A 27,266-nucleotide genomic window follows, 5' to 3' on the forward strand; every position below is an offset into this window, starting at 1 on the left:
TGGCTCGGCCGGATTATGAAAGCCGAGAATGGGGAGGCTGCTGGCCGCCTTTGCCGCAAGAAGTCGCCCGGTTTTAAAAAGGCCCGCGGGGCTGCGGACTTAGAGGGCAAGCAAGGTGACGACGCTTAGGCGCCGGAGCCATGAAGTCGGCCCTGGTGCTGCTGGCCGGGTGGCTGGCGCTGAGCGCCTATTATGTCTACCTGCCGCTCCCCAGCACCGTCTCCCAGCCTTGGTATCTCATGATGCTGGATGCGGTTTTCCGGGTCGTGCAACAATCGGTAAGAAAAACCGCAGAAATCTCTTTCTCTCTCTCTCTCTTCCCTCTTCCTCCCTCCCTCCCTTCGTGCCCGCAGCTCTCTGGGTTCACACGACACGAGCGCAGTTAACCAGGTCAAGAAAAGAGCTAGCGATTGCCTTGGCTAATCAGGGTCACTGTTATCCGCGATAACAACCTGTATCTTTCGAACGCCAATTTCTGATTCTATGCATTTCTCTGTCTCTCTCTCTCTCTCTCTCTCTCTGTCTCTCTTGTCTCTCTGACACACACACACACACACACACACTCGGGGGGGGAGGCTTTAAGTTGGTAAATGGGTTGCGCGAATGCAGACGTTCTTGGAGCGATCGATGAGACGCGGATTGGTGCGCTGCTGCTTTGTGTCTTCAAACGGCCCCTTTGCCCGCTGGTTTGCATCGGGACTAATGCTGCTTCAACCAGCATCGGAAAGGCGTGCCTCATCTGGGTTCTTTTTAGGACGCGTCTTCCTAGTTTCTAGTTCTCTGGCATTCAGTTGCATTGGTCTTCCTGCTTTAGAAAGCCTTGGTGTGAGAATCCTTATGAACCTCAAAAAAGCTAAGTCTTCCGCGTTTGGTAGCCAAGAGCTATCAAAATACTTTCAGCAAGTCAAGCGTACATGATTAGACCACTGCTACACCATACTAAATGATGCTCATCAATCTCTTACCATGAGCAGCTGCGGGACACACTGATCACTGTATGATTCACCTTGTACCTGTTTATAGACAAAGGCTTAAAACCACAAAACCAACAATTAAATCAGTGAAGTCTTGGACTGAGGAGGCAAAACTAAAGCTACAGGCTTGCTTTGACTGCACTGATTGGAAAGTTTTCGAAGATACCTCTGCAGAGTTGGATGAACTCGCAGATATTGTAACGTCATACGTTAACTTTTGTGAAGACCTATGTGTGCCAACCAGGAACTTGTGAATATACAGTAACAATAAGCCTCAGTTCAGGGCTAAACTCAAGCAATTACGTTGTGCCAAAGAGGAAGCCTACAGGAAAAAAAGATAGAATGCTGTACAATCAGGCCATAAATGTATTAACAAGGGAGATCAGAGCAGCAAAAAGAAACTACTCTGCAAAGCTAAGGAATCAGTTCTCAACCAATGAACCGGCAAACACGTGGAAAACTCAAAAATATCACTGGTTACAGCAAGCCTCTCCGTGATGAAGGAAATCGACAACTGGCAGATGACCTGAATGTGTTTTACTCTAAGTTTGAGAAAAAACCACTGTCACCAATCTCCACCATCCCCATCTCAGATACACCAACAACAGCCACACCTCCTACAACTGACCCCATCCCCTTGGGCCTTCTACTTCTGGTGATCACAGAAAATGATGTGCAAGGTTTATTTCACAGACAAAAGACTGGAAAAGCACCAGGCCCAGGCAAGATAACTCCTTGCTTGAAAGCTTGTGCTGACTAACTAGCCCCCATCTTCACCCGCATCTTTAACAAATCACTAGAGATGTGCTATGTTCCTTCTTGTTTCAAACGCTCTTTTGCTCCCAGTGCAAAAGAAACCCTCCATCAAAGAACTGAATGACTACAGACCGGTTGCTCTGACATCCATAGTTATGAAACCTTTGAAAGGTTAGTGCTGGCCCACCTGAAAACCATCACGAATCTGTGTTCGACCCCTTGCAGTTTGCCTACTGAGCAAATAGATCAGCAGATGATGCTGTTAATATGGCTCTGCACCATATCCTACACCATCTTGAATCTCCAAAGACTTATGCAAGGGTCCTTTTTGTAGATTACTATTCTACAACCTCTTACAATAATAGATAACACAGTATCAGCAGGAGAGACCTTCCTTCAAGTTTCTAAGATCTGTGATATCTCAAGATTTAAAATGGACACCGAATATCAAAAATGTCATAAAAAAAACACAACAAAGAATGTTCTTCCTGCACCAACTCAGAAAGCTCAGACGGCCCAAGGAGCTGCTGAAACAGTTCTACAAAGGAATTATTGAGTTTATCATTTACCGGTACATTTCCATGGATCTGCAACCAAACAAGACAGACATAGACTTCAGTGCAGAAAAAAACAGGGCTTTTTTTCTCATAGAACGCTCAGAACAGTGTTCCGGCACCATTTTTTTGGGGGGGGAAGCTCCCTCTATTGGCTCAGAAATTCTGGGAGTTGAAGTCCTTGAGTCATAAAAGAGCCAAGGTTGCCTACCCTGCACTAGAGGAGGACATTAAAATTATTTACAAGGTTACATCTTTAGGAACTAAACTTTTAGAATCTAAAACAGCTAATTCAAAAAAGCCAACAGGAAAGAACCTCACATTTTTCATCTGCTTCTGTCTTTTGGAAGGTAAAATTAGATAACAAAATAATCTATTTCCTATGTTAACATCTCTGCAATGAAATCAATATATATATAATGGTTGCTGTGTCCCAGAGTCATGTGATCTTCTGAAAATGGGAAAGCCAGTCTCCTGGTTTTTAAATTTAAAACTGGCTGATAAGCAAGAGAGATATTGGTGAGTTTTGCCCCATTTTATGACCTTTCTTGCCACAGATGTTAAATGATTCAGTGTAGCATGTTTTCAGATTTAACGTGATCACAGTTTTTCAGTTGAAACTATGGTTGAGTCTGTTCATACGTTTTCAGATCAAACTAAATCCAAAAATGCTGGAGCATTCAGGTAAATCAGCCACATGAGCCTCACATTAACTGAATTCTGGATTGCATTTAATACCACCTGGTATCAGTTTATAATTTATACTAAAGAGGATGTTGGGCACATTATGTGAAGACTTAGTTTTCTAGTGAAGTCTCTGTCGCTGGGTTAATCTATGTAGTTGCTAAAACTCCTCACCAACGTGATGGTACCATTGACAAGCTCAGGAATGAGACATTAATTAGAACAGTTGGCAGATAAGCCTCCCAACCCTTACTTTGGACAAAAAATCTAGAAACACTGGTAGGGCCAGCTAATTATTAACAGAGAGCAAACCTTATACTCGGCAGCACTGCTGATGTTACAGTATCTAATCACGTGATGAAATGTCTATAGGCAAACAACAAAGCTCCGAAAGCACCAAAGATTCCACAGTTACAATAAGCTTGATTTGGCTGGCTCCACAACTCATGTTAAGCCATAATTTGACTTAAGCTTATTATGATTTGCAGGTCATATTTTGTAACTTAACATCGGGCGTAATGTAAATGTCTATGGTTCTAACGCAAAACACGCCTTCTGCGCAAAGTATGAACTCGGCCCTGGGACTCCAATACAAGCTTCTTATTTACATGTAAGGACTGACCAATGAGATATACCTTGCCTAGCTAAGCACGGCTCAAGTATCCAATTTTAAATATCTCATTATTTCCCTAACCCTTTTCAAAACTCTAATGAATACCAGGCCAGGACATATGACTGAGTTAGCTATTGTTCAGTCCAGCCTCAAAGAGACAATCAGAAAGTAGATGCCCAGAGTTATTGGGAGTTTGCCAGAACATGAATTAAAAATAAATAACAGGTGTTTTCCAAAGAGGCTGTTGTCCAACTAATATTATCACTAAGTCCCAGAAAAAACACAGTGCCAAATAAAACAGCTTAGGCAATTTGGCATATTGCTATAGCTTTTGATTGCTGCCTTATTGGAATTGAGTAAGCAGGCCAATGAAAGAAACTAGGTTTCCATGCTATCTGATGAGCAAGGTCAACCTATGTTCAGCTGCAATGCCTGGGGCTTGTTTTATCTCTTGAACTGCGGAAAAAAAACACAAGACCAACCCCATGCCTGGACACGATCTTTTAGAAAAAAGAAAGGTAAGGATGCAGATTTACTTGTTTGGAGCATTGAATAAACAGCTTTTCAGTGTTACTGTTTTTTGACATGACATTTATACCACCCGTGCAATGATCCCACACGCAGGTGCTTGTTCTATTTATTTAGTGTCGAGATAGAACATTTCAGTAATACAAGTAGTCCTCAACCTACAACAATTCGCTTAGTGGCTGTTCAGAGTTACCATGGCACTGAAAAGTGAGTCGCCGAAAGTGACTTACAACCAGTCCTCGCAGTTATGAACATAGCAGCATCCCTATGGTCACGTGATCAAAATTTGGATGCTTGGAAACCGGCATTTATTTATGAGGGTCACAGCATCCTTTGGTCATGTGATCACTGTTTTTTAAACCTCCCCAGCCAGCTTCTGACAAGGAAAATCAATGGGGGAAGTTGGATTTGCTTTACAGCCGTGATTCACTTAAGAACTGCAGTGATTTGTTTTAACAGCTGCGTAGCAAAAAAAAAGGTTATAAAATTGGGCCAATTAATTTAACAGCTATAAGTCAAGGGTTACCTAAAGTTTGGGTCATCTACCTCACCCATGCAACATAGTTTGGCATTTCTAGGGGTGATTCTTCCCGCACAACCTCGCTGTGCTCAGCCCAAAAAGTCAGCCCCACCGTTCCTGAGTTCTCTTTCCTAGATCCATATTCCTCCTCTCAGATTAGCCTCCTCACACTTAATTGGCAGAAAATCTAGAAAATCTAAACTTATCTAAAGGGACCATCTCAATAGTTTTTAAAATGTCTTTCCATGTGAAATACTTTCCACATCAAGACCTCTTTGTTGGTAAAGATTATGGGACTGACAGCCTTGGCAGGGATCAGCCAAGGGTGAGGCGTTACTGAAAATACGTGTCACTTTAATTTGTTGCACATTATCAGTAGAGGATTAGACACAGCCAAGCAAGCTCTCTTGAGTTATCCATCTTGATTTATCTTTTTCCCAGAGGATTAGTGGCTAAGCTTCCCAGAAACTCCTGAATTCCCTGGAGCAAAATTTAAAAAGCTACAAGGAAACAGAGTTTAAGAAGTAGGAGGAAGAGTCATTTGCATTACAATAGTCCTCACGTGATGACCACAATTGAGTCTAAAATTTCTGTTGCTAAGTAAGACATTTGTTAAGTGAGTTTTGCCCCATTTCTTCTAAAGTTGGTAAGTGAATCACTGCCATTGTCAAGTTAGTTACATAGTTGTAAAGTGAATTTGGTTGTTCCCATTGAAGGACTCACAAGAGGATCATGTGACTCCAGGATCGCATTACTCATAAATATGAGTCACTGATCTAATAATCCCTCTTGATTTCTGTCTTGAATTCACTTCTTTGTTCCTAAAATAACTGAGCATGATACCCCAGCTTTGCTGCTATGGGTAGAATTCACCATTTATTGTAGAGGCCAAGCATGTGATTGACTGAGAAGAACAAGCAAGATCAGGTGGTTATAGACTAACAAACTCCAGATCTTGTCCACTAATGTTATACAAAGTGCTTCTGAAATGAGTGTTGTGATTCAGGGTCAGCCTGTGGGTTCGGCAGTTGGGTCGGATGACTCAGAGGAGGAGAGGGTGTTGAAGAGCTTGCTGAGGGGGTTGAAGATCTTGCTGATGAGAGCCCTCAGCCAGGCCCCTCCCAGCTGGTCACGATGGAGACCCAGCTGTGTGAGCCTGACAGTGTGGATGAAGATGACCCACAGCTGGCCCTGTTCAAGGACGCCCGACGCAGGAGGCAGTCAATCAGGAGTAAACAGAGGAAGGCAATGGGGCACCTTGGAAGGAGGCAGAGAGAAGCCACGCCCTAAACTGTATAAAAGGGGAATGTGTGGGAGGGCTGGTTTGCTGAAGGCAACCGCTTGAATAGTTCCTGTTTCATAGCTCCTGTTTCATGGTTGGTGTCTTGTTTTGCTCTGTTTTATGTTAATAAATTTGGCAGGCTTTATTCCAGCCTCTTGCCGTTTGTAAAGGGGTTGTCCCTGCTTTTTCTGCAGGGCCGGTAGCAGGCTGGTACAGAACAATGACATTCTTGCTCTGCAACTCCTCATTAATCCAATCCTGGAAGAAAACGACTGGTTTGGTAGTAGACTAGGTGGTTAAAAGGTGGCAACCTTAATATATCTGTCTCTCTCCTCCACTCCTGAGGATAATACCAGAGGAGAGAGGGTTGGAAGCACCAGCAACACTTACGTTTCTCTCTGGCCAAATACACCTTGATATTTACAACACTGGACAAGGAAAGCTGTAACCCCTTTCTATATCCAATGCATGAGATTTCCTGGCTGGAGAGAGAAAATCTCCATGAAGACCTCTTATAATTTGGAAAGATGTGATGGAGAGTCCTTTGTGCACAAAAAGTTTGTCCAAAATGTTAAGAATTGCCTTTTAGCGGGTCTTGATTGGGGTTTTCAAACTGTGCCTCACAGGACCAGGGGGTTGCACAGAAAAAAAAATGTGGTTCTGTGAAAGACTAAGATTTTTAAAAAAAAATCGCTCAAAACACAGCCAATTTTCTATCACTGGAACTCTGCCTCTCGTTCAGATGTATTTTTTACTTATTTTTTTTTAACTTATTTTCACATATGTTGAACTACAATTAAGTGGTTTAGGTTTGTACAATGTGCTAACCGCAAGGAAAGAAAAGACAATAAAATGTAAGGATATTATATTGTGTGAACGCCTTTAGTAGGATTTTAACTGGCCTGGTTTAAACGTGTCATGAAAGAGAAAGGTTGCACATATGGGTTTGAGCTAGAGACTGGGTTTGTTTTTACCCAGACTTTAGGGGCCAAATGGGCCAGCCTCACAGAATCTGTACCTTCAGTTTTAATATAAGAACAAGAATAACATACAAGTAGTCCTTGAATACAACAATCCATTTACTGACCGAAGTTACAACAAAGTTACAAAAAGGGTGACTTTTTTCACACTTACGACCATTGCTGCATCCCCGTGGTCAAGTGATAAAAATTCAGATGCTTGGCAACAGGTTCGTGTTTATGACAGTTGCAGTGCCCTAGGGTCACGTGATCCCCTTTTGCTACCTTCTGACAAGCAAAGTCACTTAACAACCAGGAGTTGGGGATCCCTGCTTTACAGCATTCTCTGGGCGGTTTACAATGTCAGCGTATTGCTCCTGACAATCTTTGTCCTCATTTTACCAACCTCAGAAGGATGGAAGGTTGAGTCATCCTGGAGCCCGTTAGGTGGTGGACAGAGTTAGCTGCAATACAGTAGTCCTCGACTTAACAACAGTTCATTTAGTGACCATTTGAAGTTACAACGGCACAGGAAAAAAGTGACTTCTGACTGTTTTTCACCCTTATGACCATGGCAGCATCCATGTGGTCATATGATCAAAATTCAGATGCTTGGCAACTGACTCACATTTATGATGGTTGCAATGCCCTGGGGTCATGTGGTCACCTTTTGCAACTTTCTGACAAGCAAAGTCAATGGGGAAGTCAGATTCACTTAACAACCGTGTTACTAACTTAATAACTGCGATGATTTGCTTAACAACTGTGGCAAAAGGGTCATAAAATGAGGCAAAATTCACTTAACTGTCTCACTTAGCCACATAAATTTGGGGCTTCATTGTGGTCGTACGTTGAGGACTACCTGTATTACATTCTAACCACTGCAACACCAGGGCTTCTGGTGCAGTTCTATTCTACTGCAGTCACTGTAATATTAAGGTTTACATATGTCTCGTAATATATTTATGGATTTAATTATACAGCATGTCTTTCAAATCCTTTTCCTTTTCACTGTTTCTTTTTTTTCCTTAGTGCGACCTCGGTCATTACATAGGAGTGGGCCACCATACAAAACTGCTAAATAGTTTTGTTGGTTGGATAGACAGCCTGCATATCCCACCTACAGAACATGTGAAGATAACAGATGCCATATTTGACGGCGTGGAGGTCCGAGTGTACCAGCCAGATACACAGGTCAGCCAGAAGACATTACATCGCAGCATCGTCTATATCCATGGAGGAGGATGGGCTTTGTTAAGTACAAGTAAGCCATCTTAAAAGTGGGATTGCATGTTCTTTTTCTTATTCTCCCCCATCTCGTGATCACTAACTCACTGCAGATAATCCTGACTTGGCAATGGAATATCTGTCCCTAAGCAAATGGAGTGGTAAAGCACAAGGTCACGTGGCCACATCGCTTAGCCATGACAATCCATACAGTCCCCATTGCTGTTGCTTCAACAAACACAGTCAGTGGGGAAGTCGGCAGGGAAGATTGCAAATGGTGAACTTGTGACCGCTAGATACTGCAAGCCTCGTAAGTGCATGCTGGTTGCCCAAGTGTCCAGATCGTGAGATTATGACCGAAGGGGAGCTGGAAAGCCAGAGCTTTGATGACTGGTCATAAGAACCATTCTGATCACAAGAACCACTCATTCGACCACCATTGTAGCTTTGAGTGGTCATTAACCGAGGACTACCTGTACAGTAGAACTCTGCAGCACTTAGAGTTTGAACACAGAAAGTGCTTTGGAAAGTAGCACTTACTTTCAGGATTTTAAAGAAGCTGCTGCTTATTCTCCCAAGAACATGTGGCTGCCTTGTGCAGCTGCCTCGTGATCCCTAGAAAAGGTGCAGCTGCTTTAAAGTGACCTCCACCATCTGAAGCATCTTTCTGCTCTTGAATCCATCATCCCAGGGGCAATTCATTTTCCCTAAATTAGATTGCGGAAAATAACATGTGGAGGAAAACCAGGGCCAGATTGCTAAGTGAAAAGACTTGCACTATCGCTTGATCTTTCAACCTTTTTTATTTTTTTTATTTTTTTATTTTATTTTAATTCCATTTATATCCCGCCCTTCTCCGAAGACTCAGGGCGGCTTACAAGCTTAGCAGTAGCCTTCATTCTATGTATATGCCTGCTTGTTAGGGCTTTCACACACACCCCAAGTGGCATTATTACAAAGTCAGCTTAATTGCCCCCAACAATCTGGGTCCTCATTTTACCTACCTGGGAAGGATGGAAGGCTGAGTCAACCTTGAGCCTGGTGGGATGCGAACCTGCACTAATTGCAGGCAGCTGGTGTTACTTAAGGAGGCATTAGCCCACTGCTCCACCAAGGCTCATTATATATTAAATTTCTATGCCATCCATCTCCCCTACAAGGTGACTCTGGACTCTGTTTTCCAGAATTCTGTGGCCAGTTACCATAAAGTCCTGATTGGGTTGGTGGTTTTGATCTTGGGATTTTCCTTTTTTCTTTCTTTTTGAAACAGGGCTCAATTAATTATTCAGGATTTCCTTTTTTTTTTTTTAAAGGCAGTCTTGGGATTCTCGAAAGCCCAACAGAAATGGTTTTATACATCAGTAATGTCACTTGCAGAATGTGTACTTCTGCGAATATTATAAATAAAAATATCTGCTCTGTAGACATTCTGCAACAGTACTGTTAGCTTCTTTCTCATTCTTGGCTGTCTCTCTCTGCAGAAAGAGGCTCCTATAATCATCTCTGTGAGACTATGGCTGAATCTCTGGCTGCTGTAGTTGTCTCAATTGAGTAAGTATGTTGCAAACTATTAAGAAACTGGTATGGACTGAGTTTTATTGTCTTTTTATTGTTTGGCAAGATTCGAGAAGAGGAAAGAAAAAGAAGTGCTACAGAGTAGAACATAGAATTTTGAGAACTAAGAATAAAGTTCTGGAACAATGCATGCCATTCAACTGAACTCAGTTCCATTCGCTGATCGTAATAGCTTTCTTGGCAAGAGTAAACAAATGGTTCCATCCATATTCATAGCTGTACCAAAATAAGCCCTGATTTTAGCATTAAATACTGTATCCTGGGCTAAACCTTTGGTCGTTAAATTACTTGAACCATAATGTGATGTGTTTGGTTTTCATCTTAGTTTCTGAAGTCTTACCTTCAGCGTTGGATTCCTTTTTTAAAAAAAAAAGTTTTATTGATTTTTAGGAATTATAATCTTTAGAGCTTAGTAAACAACTATTTAACATTAACCTTCAATATAAGTCTATTCAGTACTGCTGCCCCTTCTCTCCGCTGCCTGGCCTGAACAGAGGAGCCGAAGGGAGCAGCTCTGCAAGGCTCTGCCGCTCCAGCCTGGCCCGAACGAAGGGACGCCCCTTCGTTCGGAACAGGCAGCGGAGAGAAGGGGCGGCAGAGGCTTGCAGAGCTGGTAGAGGCGGCGGCAGTCCAGCGTTGTTTCCCTCCGCGTGTGTGTGTGTGTGTGTGTGTGTGTGTGTCAGACCCACGGGAATGGCTGGTAGAGGTGGCGGCAGTCCGGCGTTTGCATTTTTTTGTGTGTCGAGCCCCGTGGGCCCGACACACAGGAAGGGGGGGAATGCCGGAATGCCGCTTCCCTACCAGCCATTCCCGTGGGTCTGAAACACACACACACACACACACACACACACACACGCACGCGGAGGGAAACAACGCTGGACTGCCGCCGCCTCTACCAGCTCTGCAAGCCTCTGCCGCCCCTTCTCTCCGCTGCCTGTTCCGAATGAAGGGGCGTCCCTTCGTTCGGGCCAGGCTGCTGAGAGAAGGGAGCGGCAGAGCCTTGCAGAGCTGCTCCCTTCGGCTCCTCTGTTCAGGCCAGGCAGTGGAGAGAAGGGGCAGCAAAGGCTTGCAGAGCTGGCAGGCAGTCCAGCGTTTCCCCCCCTCATGCATGCGTGCATGTGTCAGACCCACGGGAATGGCTGGTAAGGAAGCGGCGTCCCCCCCCCTCGTGTGTCGGGCCCACGGGGCTTGACACACAGAGAAACGCAAATGCCGGACTGCCGCCACCTTTACTAGCCATTCCTGCGGGTCTGACACACACACACACACACACACAAGTCGCGCGCGCAAGTCCTCGGTAAGTTCTCTTTTTTTGTTCACTGGAGTATAAGCCGAAGTGGATTTTTCAGCCCAAAAAGTGGGCTGAAAAATTCGGCTTATACTCAAGTATATACGGTAAGTCCAGCTGGCTTTTGAAAAGCACCTTCGGGACAACCATGACCTGGATGACTGAGAATCTCCATAGACATTTTGCCAAAAGGATCTTGTTCCAGTTGTCTTCCGAACTACTATGATACCTGCTCCAGAATTTTTATGTGCCATTATTGGCTGACTATTAATGTGGATGAGCAGTTTCAAGTCTTAGAATGATTTCCAACTCGAATTCAGGTCGACAACACACCAACCCACCCAAAAGTGGGTTTTTCCTAGCAAAGATGTGTTAACGGTTACAATCAGCTTAGGCTAATTCTTGTCCATGTGCCTATTCCCCCACATTTACAACAGTATAACATAGGCAGGCCTATCTCCCAGCCAGCACCCTGTTGGAGTTTCAGATACCTATTTTTTAAATTTATTTAAAAAGGCAGTGGGAGGGAGGGGGGAGAAAAGATACAAAGAGATGTCAAAATGCAGCTATTGCATGAACGTTTGCAGAATGGTAGATGATAAAATTAGAAGAAAACACAAAATACTCCATTGGGAGTGAGAGAACATTGTTATCTTTATATATCAAGCTAGATTAGAACTAATGTAATGTTCTGTGACAAACGACAACTTAATGCTTTAACCCTTTTTAAAATTATTACAAAAATCAGATTAAAGACTAGCTAAGGCAATTATGCAACAGAAGTAAACAGCCCTGATTAAAGAGCTTAGAAACCATATTTTAGGGGAACCCCAACCTTGCACATAGAAGCAAGCCAAATCATAATCCATAAATGCAGGCTGAATTGAATTTGCTGTAACCTCAGCCTTGTTTTATATTTAGTTATTTTTGACACTGACACATAACTTCAAATTATGGCTTTGTGTGTTTGTGCATCCAGCCCATGTGTATGTGCTTGTTTAAACTATGACTGATTCGCTAATTAATATTTGTCATCAGATATTTCTTCTTCTTCCTGTTCCATTCCAAAAACTCACAAGCTACACTGACACAGTCCAGTGATGCATATACTAATCAAAGAGCATGGATTTCTCCAACAGGTTGTTGTTAGTTGCAAAGTCATGTCCGACCCATCGCGACCCCATGGACAACGTTCCTCCAGGCCTTCCTGTCCTCTACCATCTTCTGGATTCCATTTAGGCTCATGCCTACTGCTTCAGTGACTCCATCCAGCCACCTCATTCTCCAACATGCTAAATCATAATTAATGCAAGCTGAGCCTGCTTCGCAAATACATTTGTTAGGTCTTTAACCGACCTTGTGGAGCCTAAACCTAATAAGAGTTATTAGGGGGCTCTGCCTCTTTCTCCTCTGTGATAGTGTCATTCCAAGTAGTGACAAAACATCAACAACCAAATGTAAATGTTGTATGTGTTCATCTCCTTGAAAAAAAAACTCCAGAAAGACAAACATTTGCCAGATTTGGTCCCCTGAGCATCTCTTACCCTCATTTAGCTCCCTCATTATCTTACCACGCCTGTTTTTCAAATTCATGTGGGGTTTCCAAATCCAACTGCAGTTGTATCTTTCCCCTGAAATTCCCAGATTTCAGAACCTCAGAGATAGCTTAACAAAAATCTTTTCTGAATGCAAAGCTAAAATGCTTAGAGCTATTCAGACCTCAGGTCCTGTTGTCAAGCCAGGGTCACGTTGCTTGTGTTTCAAAAGGTGGTTGAACCAGTATTGAACTCTAGCTATAGGTGGAAAGTCCTACAGTATGTTTGCTTGAGAGAGGAGGGACACATTTTGGTTACTAGAAACCTGTTTTTTTCTTTAACTTGAGCAACCACTATGTTTCTGGGCTGGATGACAAAAATGGGATTAGTTTCCCCATTAAAAGAACCAGTGAAGCATAAGTCAATAGAATAGTTTTGATTGAAGAAGTAAGTTTTATCGCATAACAATTTTGTCCAGCTTCTCCTTGTCTCAAATGTTAATAAAGGATGGATCAGAAGCAGTGGTTTAGAGGTCTCCTTTCCCGGCACCAGGTTGCATTTTCTCTTTGATGTTGGATGGATGTGAGGTCCTACAGGACAAGGGGACCTGGTTGTAGATGTCAGATTGAGAGAGGGAAAGAAGAAGTGACTTTGTTTTCCATAAAAATACTAGCAATCTGGGACTCCTAAAGCTGTAGACACCACTTTCTGAATAAAATTGCCAAGGGTCATCAGTGTTAAACTCTTAATGAAATAGAAGGTGCTATATCTGCTTTATTGAAGGGTTGAATTTTGTTGTTGTTAAATAAAATTAAAGGCTTGTATCTTCTGAATGGGACAAGAGCTGGCTAAGACGAGCTATTTCTTGAAGCAATAGCCCGTTTCTATAAATGAATTAATCTAAAATTAGAAACACAGATGCTTATCTCGGTTCCCTCCAGTGAAAGCAAGCATTTCATCCTTGTCTAACTCAAGGGAGCCAGTGTCCTCTAGTGGCTTAATATTTGAATGGCAAATACTAGAAATGAAATTTAGCCTTTCTGAATTCTTTCCCTTATCAACAGAACAAATTACGATTTGGGCTGCTTCCCACAGTGCAAATCCATAATGTGATTTATTTAGTTTTGGCTTAGTGTAAGCTGTGGATCCTGCTGCAGCTTACAAATCATCATTTAGGCTAGCCATGGTCATTTATTTAAGAAACTATGATTAAATGAAGCGAGACATACATGAAGTGAGAGTTGGCTGGTCACTAAACACAAGTGGGATGCTGCTTGGTGCGGAGCAATTCTCTTATGGATACTCCTTAAAAAGGGATAAAGACATGCAATTGTGAGAGTGAAGATTTTAGTGAGAAATTTGATGCAAATGAAAATGATGTGATTGGATGCTTTGCTAATTTTGATGGTGATGAGGTGGAACTCTCTTACTTAAAGAATGGGCCGGACCTTGGAATTGCTTTTAAGATCCCTAAAGGACTTCTTTCCAAACGGTCCATTTTCCCACATGTCCTCTGCCATAACTGTGCAATGGAATTCAACTTTGGTCAGAAGGATGAGCCTTATTTTCCCATACCATGCCTCCAAAATGTTACTTTGGAAGATAAAGTTTGAGGCCCCAAAGGACCAGAACATAAGAAAGACTGTGAAGTGGTCACGATGATTGGTTTGCCTGGGGCTGGGAAAACTAAATGGCTCACCCAAACATTCAGCAGACAATCCTGGAAAATACAACATCCTTGGAACAAATACCATTATGGACAAAATGATGGCTGCATGTTTTAAGCGGCAAATGGCTGACATTGGAAAACATAACACACTGCTTCAAAGAGGACGTCAGTGTCTTGGCAAATTTATTGAGATTGCTGCTTGTAAGAAACAATTTTATTCTGGATCAGACAAATGTGTCTGCAGCTGCTCAGAGGAGAAAAGTATGATGTATTGTGATATACTGTATGAACTTAACTTTTGAGTGCAATCGTAAGTAGATATATACCTGTTTTAGGTACTGTCTCGCATATTTTACATAGGGTAATTTTAAAGTGGCATAGTTAAACCATGAATTGTTCATTATATTTCTGCCTAGACTTAGTTTACATATCATATAGCCTTACATTTTTTGATATTTCTTTATTATTCTGACTTTTGGTATCTACTGGAGCAGTCCTGACTATTTGACTGGCTTCATATGTCTATCCCTTATTATTATAATATTTCCTATTCTTTTGCACTCTACTATGCTGGTCTTTGGCCACAATAATCTTTAAATTCAGATTTAAAGTAAATGTGCTACATTGTGTGGCTTGCACAGCTAGGAGGCATTCTTCAGGATTTGGTTTGCTGTGATTATATATATATATATATATATATATATATATATATATATATATATATATATATATATATATATATATATATATATATATATATATATATATATATATATATATATATATATATATATATATATATATATATATATATATATATATATATATATATATATATATATATATATATATATATATAAAATACCCATTGTTCTCCTGCCATTAGTGATATATATATATATATATATATATATATATATATATATATATATATATATATATATATATATATATATATATATATATATATATATATATATATATATATATATAAATACCCATTGTTCTCCTGCCATTAGTGCTGATGAAAATTTTGTTCTTCCCATAAGACAATGTCATTAATTTTGGAGAACAAGCTTCCATAGATGCTGGGGGCTAACACAGACTGCATAACATATGGGCCAAGCAAGTGGGAGCTTTTACTATGCTAGCACTCATGCAAATTGTTCCCAGCCAAGAATCTTCAGAAGTTGTCAAACTATAATTTCAGCCATCCCTAGCCATTGTGGCCAATAATCAGAAATGACGACAATTGTATTTCATAGCTGGGAGAGGCTGTGGCCATTTCCTACCTCTTCCCTATTTAAGAATTAATTAAATGAAAAGTTATTTTCACAAGAGCAGAAGTAGATTCTAAGACAAGGTTTTTCAATCTTGGCAACTTTTAAGATGTATAGACTTCAACTGTCAGAATTCCTCAGCCAGCATGAACTCCACTCATGTTCAAGTTATCACATTTGAAAAGCACTGCTCTAAGATAACAATCCCTTTATTTTTCTGTGTATTTTGGACAGCAACTCATGACATGGATCACAAGCACGGCATCCTTTTTTCCTGTCTGCAAAATATTGCAAAATATTCCCCATGACACTATTCTTTCTAACTGTGTCCCAACCACTCCCTGTTTATTTTCTTCCTCTGTTGCTCATAACTGCATTCTGCAGTTGGTCATTTTGACTGTCGTTGGTCATTTTGGCAAATCCATCATGACTTATAAACAAACCCTGGCTTGTCTTAACCCAAAACCCTTTTCTTTGCAGATACAGGTTAGTGCCAGATTACCACTTCCCGGCACAGTTTGATGATGTCCTCCGAGCAGCCAAGCATTTTCTGCTGCCAGATGTCCTAGCTCAATATTCTGTTGATCCCACCAGAATCGCAATTTCTGGTGATAGCGCAGGAGGCAACCTGGCTGCTGCTGTGTGCCAAGAGGTAAGAAATGTGCTGGGTGACCTATACACAGATCCATCCTCAGCTGTGCAGAAGTTGCCAGGATTGGATTAAGTGAAAACGCATTCACTTTGTATAGGAAAGTTTTAATGGTCAATTATTGACTGTCCCCCATGGAATGGAATGGAAAATGGAGAAGGGGATAATTTCTGAAAAGCCAGGATAGAGGATGGTTGGATGGATGGATGGATGGATGGATGGATGGATGGATAGATAGATAGATAGATAGATAGATAGATAGATAGATAGATAGATAGATAGATAGATGATAGATAGATAGATACATAGATACATAGATACATAGATAGATACATAGACACTGTACATAGATATTAGAGAGCCAGTTTTAGGTAGTCATTTAGTTACCAGATTAGAAACTGGGAGATTTTGAGTTCTAGTCCCACTTTAGGCATGAACCTTGGTCCAGTCCCTCTCTCTCAGCTTTAGGAAGAAGAAAGCAAGGGCAAGTCATTTCTGAAATCTTGCCAAAAAAGAATGTATGTGTATGTGTGGGTGGGTGGGTGTGGATGTGTTTCTATATTGTGTGTGGGTGTGTTTTGAAAAGTATCTTAGCTTGTATAAAAAAGGCCCCTATGCTGACTTGAGACCAGCAAAAGTTATGAATGTCACAGCTACAAGAGAAATCAGCCTTTGGAATAATGCATGTTTAACTGAATAAGGGGACGCGGTGGCTCAGTGGGTTAGGATGCTGAGCTTGTCGATCAGAAGGTCGGCAGTTTGGCGGGTCGAATCCCAAGTGCCGCGTAACAGAGTGAGCACCTGTTACTCGTCCCAGCTCCTGCCAACCTAGCAGTTCGAAAGCGCGTAAAAATGCAAGTAGAAAAATAGGGACCACTATGGTGGGAAGGTAACAGTGTTCCGTGCGCCTTTGGCGTCTAGTCATGCCGGCCACATGACCACGGAGACATCCTCGGACAAGCGCTGGCTCTTCGGCTTTGAAACGGAGATGAGCACCGGCCCCTAGAGTCGGAAACGACTAGCACACATGTGCGGGGAAAACTTTACCTTTACTTAACCGAATAAAACCATTGTGTCATTCTTCCTTACTGTTTTAGTTAAGAGGCTAAAAGGGGAGTTTCATCTCCCCTTCACAGAAGTCTAGCTTCTCAGTCTATTTTATTGGTAAATCCTTTAATATTTTAGTGTAGATGTCCTAAAATGTGCTCTGTAAGACCTTTCTTCCAAGGAAGCAATAAAAGTGCAAGGGTTCTCTCATTGCTTGAGTTCACACATTCCATTAAAATGATGATTTGTTTCCGGAAAAATAAATAAATAAATAACTACCACCTATAGAAGTAATGGATTTGTTTTACAACTGCCACAAGAAAAGTCATAAAATCAGGTATGGTCTCATGGGTGCCTTGACTTATGGCCATCATGACTTATGTCAGAGTTCCCATTATGCATATCCCTTTTGCTACTATGAACTTTCTTTCTAGAACAAAGAAATATAGGTTCTCCTGCTTGAGCAGGGGGCTGGACTAGAAGACCTCCAAGGTCCCATCCAACTCTATTCTACTAATTAAGGAGAAATAAACTTTCTCTGGGTTCCTTCCTTCTCTTGTCATGGTTCCGACAGATGCAATTCTTCAAAGAACCTCGAGGCATTGTTTACCTTAAGGAGTCTTTAATCAAAAGAGCATAGCTTCCGCACCTACACAATCAAGCCGAAATCTGGATTCCCCTCCCCTAAGCACAAAGTGTCAAAGCACAGTTCCTCCCTCTAATTAACCATCATAAATCACATTCTCCAATTAGTTTGAATTGTAAGCTTTCCTTCCTGTTTAACACCCTGCCAAATTCTTATCTTCTCTTATTTCAAAACAGCCTTGAGAGACATTCTTCCTCCTCCCCCCAGCATCAACTAATTCTAACTCTGAAAGTAACACACACAGGTTTTAAAGAAGCAAAGCTGCCTCAGCACGTGTTGTCAAAGCAAGAACATCCGATGTTAGCAGCATTGACATCTCTATGGTTAATATACCCTATCCAAAACATTAACCTTTCAGAAGTATTGGACTATACATTTCCTCTTTTCCAGGCCATGACAGTTTGCCACCCTAATGTAAGCTGTGCAACACACTGAGATTACAAAAAGCTTCCAGTTAACAGTTTCACACCCCAATCCAGTCATACAGCTTAACCCCTTAGTGTTCTGTTCCAGCCTACAACCGGCCCTGTTGGAATGTCAGGGACAACCCCTTTTTATAAACAATATGCTGGAAGTAATCCAACCAAATTTATTTGCAAAAGCTAAACGAAAAAGTTCAAACAAAAGTTAAACAAATACAGACCAAGACTTTATCAGAAGCTCTTCAAACGGTTGCCTTCAGCAACCAGCACCTTCCACACATTCCCCTTTTAAATAGCAGTCCCAAGGTGTGGCTTCTCATTGCCTTCTCCCGAGCTGCCTCATTGCTTTCCTTTGCTCAGTTCTGCTGGATTGCCTCCTGCTCCTAGCGTCTTTGAACAGAGCCAGCTGTGGATCGTCTTCTTCCAATCTTTCAGGCTCACACAGCTGGGTCTGAGGAGGAACAAGATGGGAGGGGCCTGGCTGAGAGTTCTGCGGTGCATCAGAACCTTCCTCTGACACCAAAGGCTCTCCAAACCCCTCCTCCTCCTCCTCTTCAGAATTGTCCAATTCAGCTGCCGGAACCACAGGCTGACACTGAATCACAACACTTAGTCTACACTTCCCACTAATCTGTAATGTGATCTCTTTGTTTTCGGTTAGTGTATTGTGTAAAACCCACCTAACAAAGTGAGACTTATTCAGTTAAAGAAAATATATGCTTCCAGACAAAGGCTGTTTGCTACAATACAGGAGGTGTGTGGGAAAAGCCTACAGCACTGAGTTTAGGCTAGAGGTGGTGTTTTAACCATGCATTGCAGGATTCTTTCAGATTCAATAGTAAGTGGAGAAATTATTTTGGTTTTGATTTATAGTGTTCAAAATGGAACTTTACTAACTGGGTGACAAAATTTATTTCACTTCCAAGTGCCTCTAATTGATATGACCAATCTAAGTGGCAATGATTTGAACCCCAATGGACTTCTTCGTATGCTGTTGCTGCTCCGTGCATAATGTTGGGCCTGTTCCCAGGCACCGTGTAGCTAATCAGGCATAATAATTATCCTTATAGATTGAAGAGATAGGCTGTCCTAGCAGATTATTTGTGAGACTAATTGGGATAATATAAGACTACTCAACTGCAATCCTCTCCATTCTTTCCTTGACCTAACTTTAGGTTTGTTTACTTAATTGTGAAATGTTGTAAGCACATGAAATTATGTCATTATACATAATTATATATTAAATTATATGTCATTCAAGTAAAGTAATACCCTTCTTTGAGCTTAAAGTTGGCCAATTTGTGATCTGTCTAATCAGAGTCACTCTTGGAATAGAATGCAGAATTACAGAACAACACGATTAGAAGGGATCTTGGAGGTCTTCTAGTCCAATCCCCTGCTCAGGCAGGAAGCCCTATACCATTCCAGGCAAAAGGCTTTCTAATATCTTCTTAAAAAACTCCCGTGACAGAGCACCCACAACTTCTGAAGAAGCCATTCCACTGATTAATTGTCCTCACAAACAGGGAATTTCTCCAGAGACCTAAGAATATGAAACAAACTTCTCCTGGTTACTCTGTGTTGTACACATGGGTTGAATCCATTCATATATATATATATATAATCTTATTTCCTGTTTCAGCCTAACCCAAAGCCATCCACAGGCAGTGGTCACAGTAGTGACAGCTCATATTTGTGTAATTTTTTTTTTGGATTGCTAACAATTCTTTGTTAGCAATCCAAAAACTGTTTTTACACACACACACACACACACACACACACACACACACACACACACACACACATATATATATATATATATATATATATATATATATATATATATATATATATATACATATACATATACATATACATATACATATACATATACATATACATATATACATACTGTATATACATATATACACACACAGATGTATATATATATATACATACTGTATATACATATATACACACACAGATATATATATATATACATACTGTATATACATATATATACACACACACACATATATATACATACTGTATATACATATATACACACACAGATATATATATATATATACTATATATACATATACACACACACACACACACACATATATATATATATATATATATATATACATACTGTATACACACACACACACACACACACACACACACACACACACACATATATAAAATGTGGTGGCAGATTGGGTTTCTGGATTTTCCAACAAACCTTGATGAAAATAAACTATGGGTCAGTGTGGTTGGGGTTTATAGGCATGGGTTGTTTGACTGCCTCACTCCCCGTTTTCTCTCTCCTTTCTACAGATAAGTCAAGAGGAGAACATGACCAATAGATTTAAACTTCAGGCCCTAATCTATCCTGTCCTTCAGCCTTTTGATTTTAATACTCCTTCATACCAACAGAACAAACTCAGCCCGATCCTCTCACGCTTGGTGATGGTGGAGTTCTGGGTAGAGTATTTCAATGGAAGTTATGATTTGGTCCAGCCCATGTTGATGAACAATCATACATCTCTGGATGTGAGCGAGGCTAATTCCTTCAGAGACCGACTAGACTGGACTTTTCTCCTGCCTTCAAGATTCAGGAAGAATTACAAGCCCGTAATTCACACCGTAGGGAAATCTGAAATCATCCATAATATTCCTGCCCTATTAGATGTCCATGCGGTTCCGCTTCTGGCTGAAAAAGAGCTTTTACGCCTGCAGCCCAAAACTTATATTATGACTTGTGAGATCGATATTCTGAGAGATGATGGTCTCATGTATGCCAAGCGGTTAGAGAAAGCAGGTGTGGACGTCACTATTGACCACTTTGAAGACTGTTTTCATGGCTGCATGCTCTTCACCGTTTGGCCAGTTAATTTTTCTGCAGGATTTCACACCAGAGACAGCTATTTCAAGTGGCTGAATGAAAACTTGTGAACAGGGATAGATCAGTCTCTAGAAAAGCAATTCATGCTGCTGATTTGAAGACATCACTAGAGAATTTCCAGTACAGGATAGCATGCTGCCCCTTACATCTTCTGTGAGCCATGATTTATGGAGAAAAGTCTTGTGTAATCTCCAGAATCCAATTCTAAATGTACCGTATTTTCCGGCGTATAAGACAACTGGGCGTATAAGACGACCCCCTACTTTTCCTGTTAAATTACCGTATTTTTCGGACCATAAGACACACCTGACCATAAGACGCACCCAGTTTTTAGAGCAGGAAAACAAGAAAAAAATATTCTGAACCAAATAGTACCGGTATACTAAAACAGGGCTTTTCAACCTTTTCATCCATTGTACCACTTTTAGGACAAGGCAATGTCCGAGTACCACCAGTCGCCCAACAAGGTGTCAAAAACTTGACACCCCCCAAAAAAAGGAAAAAAATTATAAAGTACAGGTAGTCCTTGGCTTACAATGATTCACTTAGTGACCATTCAAAGTTACGATGGCACTGAAAAAGTGACTTATGACCATTTTTCATGCTTATGACCATTGCAGCATCCCCAGGGTCATGTGATTTACATTCAGATGCTTAGCAATCGATTCATATTGTTCCAGGGTCATGTGATCGCCTTTTGCAACCTTCTGACAAGCAAAGTTAGTTGGGAAACCAGATTCACTTAATAATCATGTTATTAATTTAATTTGTCTCTCTCCTTCTCTTTCTCTCCCTCTCTCCCCCTCCCTCTTTCTTTCTCCTCTCTCTCCTTCTTTCCCCCTTTCCCTCTTTCTCTCCCTCTTTTTCTCTTTCCCTCTATTTCTCCCTTTCTCTCCCCCTCTATTTCCCTCCCTCTTTCTTTCTCCTTGTCTCTCCCTCTCTCTCTCCCTCTTTTTCTCTTTCCCTCTATTTCTCCCTCTTTCTCTCTCTCCCTCTATTTCCCTCCCTTTCTTTCTCCTCTCCCTTTCTCTCCCTCTCTATTTTTCTCTTTCCCTTATTTCTCCCCTTCTCTCCCTGTATTTCCCTCCCTCTTTCTTTCTCCTTGTCTCTCCCTCTTTCTCTCTCTCTCCCTTTCTTTCTCTCCCTCTTTCCCTCTCCCTCTATTTCCCTCCCTTTCTTTCTCCTCTCTCCCCCTATTTTTCTCTTTCCCTCTATTTCTCCCTCTTTCTCTCTCCCTCTCTTTCTCTCTCCCTCTCTCTCTCCCTCTATTTCTCTCCCTTTCTTTCTCCTTTTCTGTCTCTTTCTCTCCCTCCCTATTTCTTTCTCCTTCTCTCTCCCTCTTTCTCTCTCTATTTCTCTCTCCCTCCCTCTTCCATTGTCCTTTCCTTCCTTCCTTCCTTCCTTCCTTCCTTCCTTCCTTCCTTCCTTCCTTCCTTCCTTCCCTCCCTCTTTGTCCTTCCCTCTCCACGTTAGAGCAGTATCTGCGGAGGCGGCCCTGCGGCCCGGCTTTCTCTTGCAGAAAGCAAGCTGAAACGGAGCGAGGGAGATTGCCAGAAATGAGAATCGGCCGATCTCACACTCCTGCAATCTCCTTCACTCGGTTTCAGTTTCCCTTGCTACAAGAGAAAGCAGGCTGAAACAAGGGAGATTGCAGCAGCGCGAGATCAGCCGATTTGCATTCCTGGCAATCTCCCTCACTTCGTTTCATCCTGCTTTCTCTTGTAGCAAGAGAAGCTGAAACTGAGCAAGGGAGAGTTCAGGAGCGCGAAATCAGCCGATTCGCATTCCTGGCAATCTCCCTCACTCCGTTTCAGCCTGCTTTCTCTTGTAGCAAGAGAAGCTGAAACTGAGCAAGGGAGATTGCAGGAGCGCGAGATCGGCGTTTCTCAGCACGTGCTGATTCGTGTTCCTGGCAATCTCCCTTGCTTTCCACTTGTGGAGGTTGGGGCTGGCCATGCGGATCAGCTTTGGACCATAAGACGCACCCTTGTTTTCCCCCCTACTTTGGGGGGGGAAGTGCATCTTATGGTCCAAAAAATAGGGTTATAGGGTTTGGGCTATACTCGCTGTATAAGACTACCGTATTTTCCGGCGTATAAGATGACTGAGCGTATAAGACGACCCCCGACTTTTGAGAAGATTTTCACGGGTTAAAAAGTTGTCTTATACGCCGGAAAATATGGTATTTGCAAAGAAATAAATCTGGTCTTAGTGGAGGCAGTAGAAAAAGGTGGCTAAATAATCAATATCCCTGCAGGCTACAAGACAAAAAATGTTCTCTGTGAATATAGTTTTATATAAGTTTCTTCAAGTAGAACATTGACAAACCAGTGAAAAAACCAGTCATTCCTAATCTTGATTTCCTACACTGAATTTATACATACAAGAAGAGTTTCTTCTCCCTAGGGGTGTTCATGAGGAATGAAGCAAAGGGATGCCACATACACGACATCATTGCATATTTGTATCGATAGCAGAATGCCAGTGGATCCATCAGAATGCCAAATGGCTTTCAATTTGGCATAATTATATATTGCTGCAAATGTTACTGCTTCCCCCCCACCCCCACCCCCCCCAAAGTAGAGAGGACACAGATAGGTTTTGAGTACAGAAGGATCCAAATTAATTCCATCTCTTTGTTGTTGTTAGTTGCGAAGATGTGTCCGTCCCATCAATACCCCATGGACAACGTTCCTCCAGGCCTTCCTGTCCTCTACCATCTTCTGGAGTCCATTTAAGCTCACGCCTACTGCTTCAGTGACTCCATCTAGCCACCTCATTCTCTGTCGTCCCCTTCTTCTCTTGCCCTCAACCTTTTCCAGCATTAGGCTCTTCTCCAGTGAGTCCTTCCTTCTCATTAGGTGGCCAAAGTATTTGAGTTTCAACTTCAGGATCTGGCCTTCTAAAGAGCAGTCAGGGTTGATCTCCTCTAGGACTGACCGGTTTGAAGGCCTTGCAGTCCAAGGGACTCACAGGAGTCTTTTCCAGCACCATAGTTCAAAGGCCTCATCAATTCTTTGGCGCTCAGCCTTTCCATCTCTAGAAGTATGCAAAATAATCCATTCTTGGTAATAAAAGCTCACTGGAAATGTTCTGTTATTGCCTCATCCATCCTAACGGAAGTGATCCATTTTAAAAAAGATTATTTTAGGCCTGGATCTTTGTAACCCAAGGACATTTTGCATATCTTTTAATTCCCAGTATCTCTGGGGAAACAAAATGGCCTGTAGCTATAGAAACATACTATTCATGCTCTCATTTAGGTGGCTTCTAAAGGAGACTAGACATATTCCTAGAGAACAGCAATGTCTGTGGTAATTAATAGCTTAGTCACGCAGGGATGTCAAACTGCCAGCCCACCGGCCGGATGCGTCATGGCGAAATCGCACCCACCCCATTGCTGGAAATGGAAAAAAAGTTGTCATGACACATCACATGACGTTGCAAGTTTGACACCCCTGGGCCTTAGTGGGTGCAATGGAGTCTCTACCAGATTCATAGGAACAATTGGAGCTCCTAATGGGCCACTATGAGTTGAATACTACTAAATGGGTGTGGTGCCCCACCCTCCCACCCATAAACAACAGTTTTACAGGTGTGCTTAGAAAGCATACCCATTGTACAGATCCGGATTCCAAGCCCAGCACAGCAAGAGCCACTGGGTAACTAAGTCCAAGAGGCACACACAAAGTCCAGGAAAGCAATCCACAATTCAAACATAACAGCACAAGCACACAAAGCACAGAACTGGGCACGTTGCTCCAGCAACACTCAAGTCCTCAGAGCGAGATTAAGTAGGCAATGCCCAGTGCAGCCTTTCATGAGAGGCGAGGTTGCCTCCTTATGAGTAGTCTAGCTGACTGGTGCTGGACATGTGTCATCTCTCCTCTAGGTGTCCTTGGAGCAGGAGGAAGTATGGACTCCACCACCTCCTAATTGCTAATGGGCAGCAGCTGCTCCTGGTCCTTGCCTGGAGCCTCCTGGCCAACTTACTCGGCCTTAGCTTGTCACTCCATTGATCGACTCAGCTAAGGCTGCTCCATCTGGCTAGCACTCTCTGAGCCCCAATCCTGACGAATACTCAGCTACACACTTTCCTCTGGAGACTCAAACTCACCCTCCTCCTTTGAACTCACATCTGGGGGGGAGGGGTTTGCAGATCAATGACAATGGGTTTAGGCTTGATCCAGCAGGGCTAATGTCATGTTTTCACGTCAGCATTGGCAACCCTAAACTAAATGGACCAAGGTCCAAGCAAATTTATGGGTCATTCTAATCTAAACCGTAATGTAGTTTATTTAGGTTTGGCTGAGTGTTTTTTGTGAAGCCAGCCAATGATAGCTAAATGATGACCTAGCATGATAGGTGAGCCCATTCATTGTGTTCCACACCTGTAGCAATGGATACCATGGTATTTGCAAAACAGCACAGGTCACTCGAAGTCTTCTCACCTCTCTCCAAGCGTGGTCTCACACAAAGTAATTGAGATCAAATGAGATTCGGAAGCCTCATGAGAGTTGGGAAATTTTTAAACTTTGATTTGGGGGTGGGGCCAAAAGACTCAGTGCTGATAATCGTCTTGATTCTTGTCCGTACTACATTATCAACCCTTGTACTAGCATACTCTGCTGTACCTGATTTCTAAATAATGTCAATTGTTGCAACACTTGCTTTGCATGCATGCAAATATATATATATATATATATATATATATATATATATGAGACACTGGATTCCAAACCTTTTTGGAAATGATACACATATTTAGAATTCAGAGTAGGTCTAAGTGTGTGTGCAAAATAATGGCAGAAGCAGCTGCCAAATTTGGTTTGATGCTTCTGTAACCAGTCCTTCAGAAGCTGTCTCATGGGCAAGTTCGCACATTTTCCAGTAAGTGCCAATCATGTATAAAAGTAGATGGATTCTCAATCTTTGGCAGAAACACCACTCAAGACCAGATTAGCTACTCAGATGGATTTCTAACCACTAGCAGCAATTTGAAGTAAGTCACTAACGGGTTGGTGCCAGGTCAGTAGGTCTGAGGCAGGAATGCAGTCTAGGCCACGAGCACTAGAGTTCAGAGTCATGGTGACCTCTGGCCTCTGATGATAACCAGAATGGACCACAACACTGTAGATGGTTGTGTGGGCTATTCATCATTGATGGCACTAAGGGTCTTGAAGACTGACGACAAGTAGCTTTTCAATTTTCAGTGGGACAGGAGTGGGGCCTTGGTACTCATTCTTCCAGAGCCCTGAGAATATGGCTGATTGGAGAATTCTGGGAGCTGAAGTTCACACATCTTAAAGTTGCCAAGATTGAGAAACACTAATATGATTTTTTAAAAAACTATCAGGGTGGCTGCGAACTGGACAGTGTCAAGAAAGGTCTCTGCAAGCACCATGTTGAAGACTCCAGGGGGTCAATGCACTGAGGGAAATGGGCTGTGTCAGTTGTCTGCAAATCATTTTTTTATGTCAAGACTAATGCAAGCAGTTTGCTCCTTATAGGATTTGGCAGCCCTCCTAGAAGCTGCAGATGTTGTGTATACCTTCCTTTCTATTGGTCCTTTCTATTGATCCAAGAGTTGTCTTTGGTCTTTGTGCAGGTTTTTCAAACTTTTGTGTTGCTGTACAAAGATACTGCAAACAAAGTGGGCGCTATTCTCAGTCCTGTGTAATAAGGGCCTTATATGGTATCCATAGTCAGTTGCAGAAGCAAATACCTTGGTCCATCGCTTTTTTTTTAGGCGACAAGTGATTGGTTCTTTGGCTGAACAATCTAGGCATACTTACTCAGAAGAAAGCTAGCCAATGGCCAATCAGATATTCTCTAAGCAATTAGTCTTATGGCAAAATATAAATTACATTAATCCTTTCCCTTCCCCCAAAAAAGAGGAGAGGCGAGGAGCAAAGCATTGCCTGATGAAACCAGAGAATGGTTCGTAACCTAATTTCCAAATTGAAATAGAAATCATGAAATTATATGCATTAATATGGAATCCCTTGCTTGGAAGAGGCCTGTATTATAGGTTCATGCTTACTAACTGATTACCTAATGATGCTTCTGCTCTGGCCTAAGTCAGTGATCCTTTGGTTTCCAGGGCAGGTAATCCTTGCCTTAAGACTACTCATTTAATGACTGCTT

At 41.9% G+C, this 27,266-nt stretch overlaps 1 protein-coding gene across 1 annotated transcript; it reads left to right on the forward strand.

Annotated features, from left to right (window-relative positions):
* NCEH1 (neutral cholesterol ester hydrolase 1) lies at positions 1-24,667 on the forward strand. The gene is made up of 5 exons (XM_081329635.1): positions 1-278; positions 7,903-8,134; positions 9,579-9,648; positions 15,925-16,096; positions 20,552-24,667. Exons 1-5 carry the CDS (start codon positions 141-143, stop codon positions 21,167-21,169), a joined length of 1,230 nt encoding a protein of 409 aa, XP_081185761.1. The 5' UTR covers positions 1-140; the 3' UTR covers positions 21,170-24,667.
* Positions 24,668-27,266: the final 2,599 nt, after the last annotated feature.

Source organism: Vipera berus, assembly GCF_964194415.1.
Source record: "Vipera berus genome assembly, chromosome: 5".
Classification (NCBI taxonomy): Eukaryota; Metazoa; Chordata; class Lepidosauria; order Squamata; family Viperidae; genus Vipera; species Vipera berus.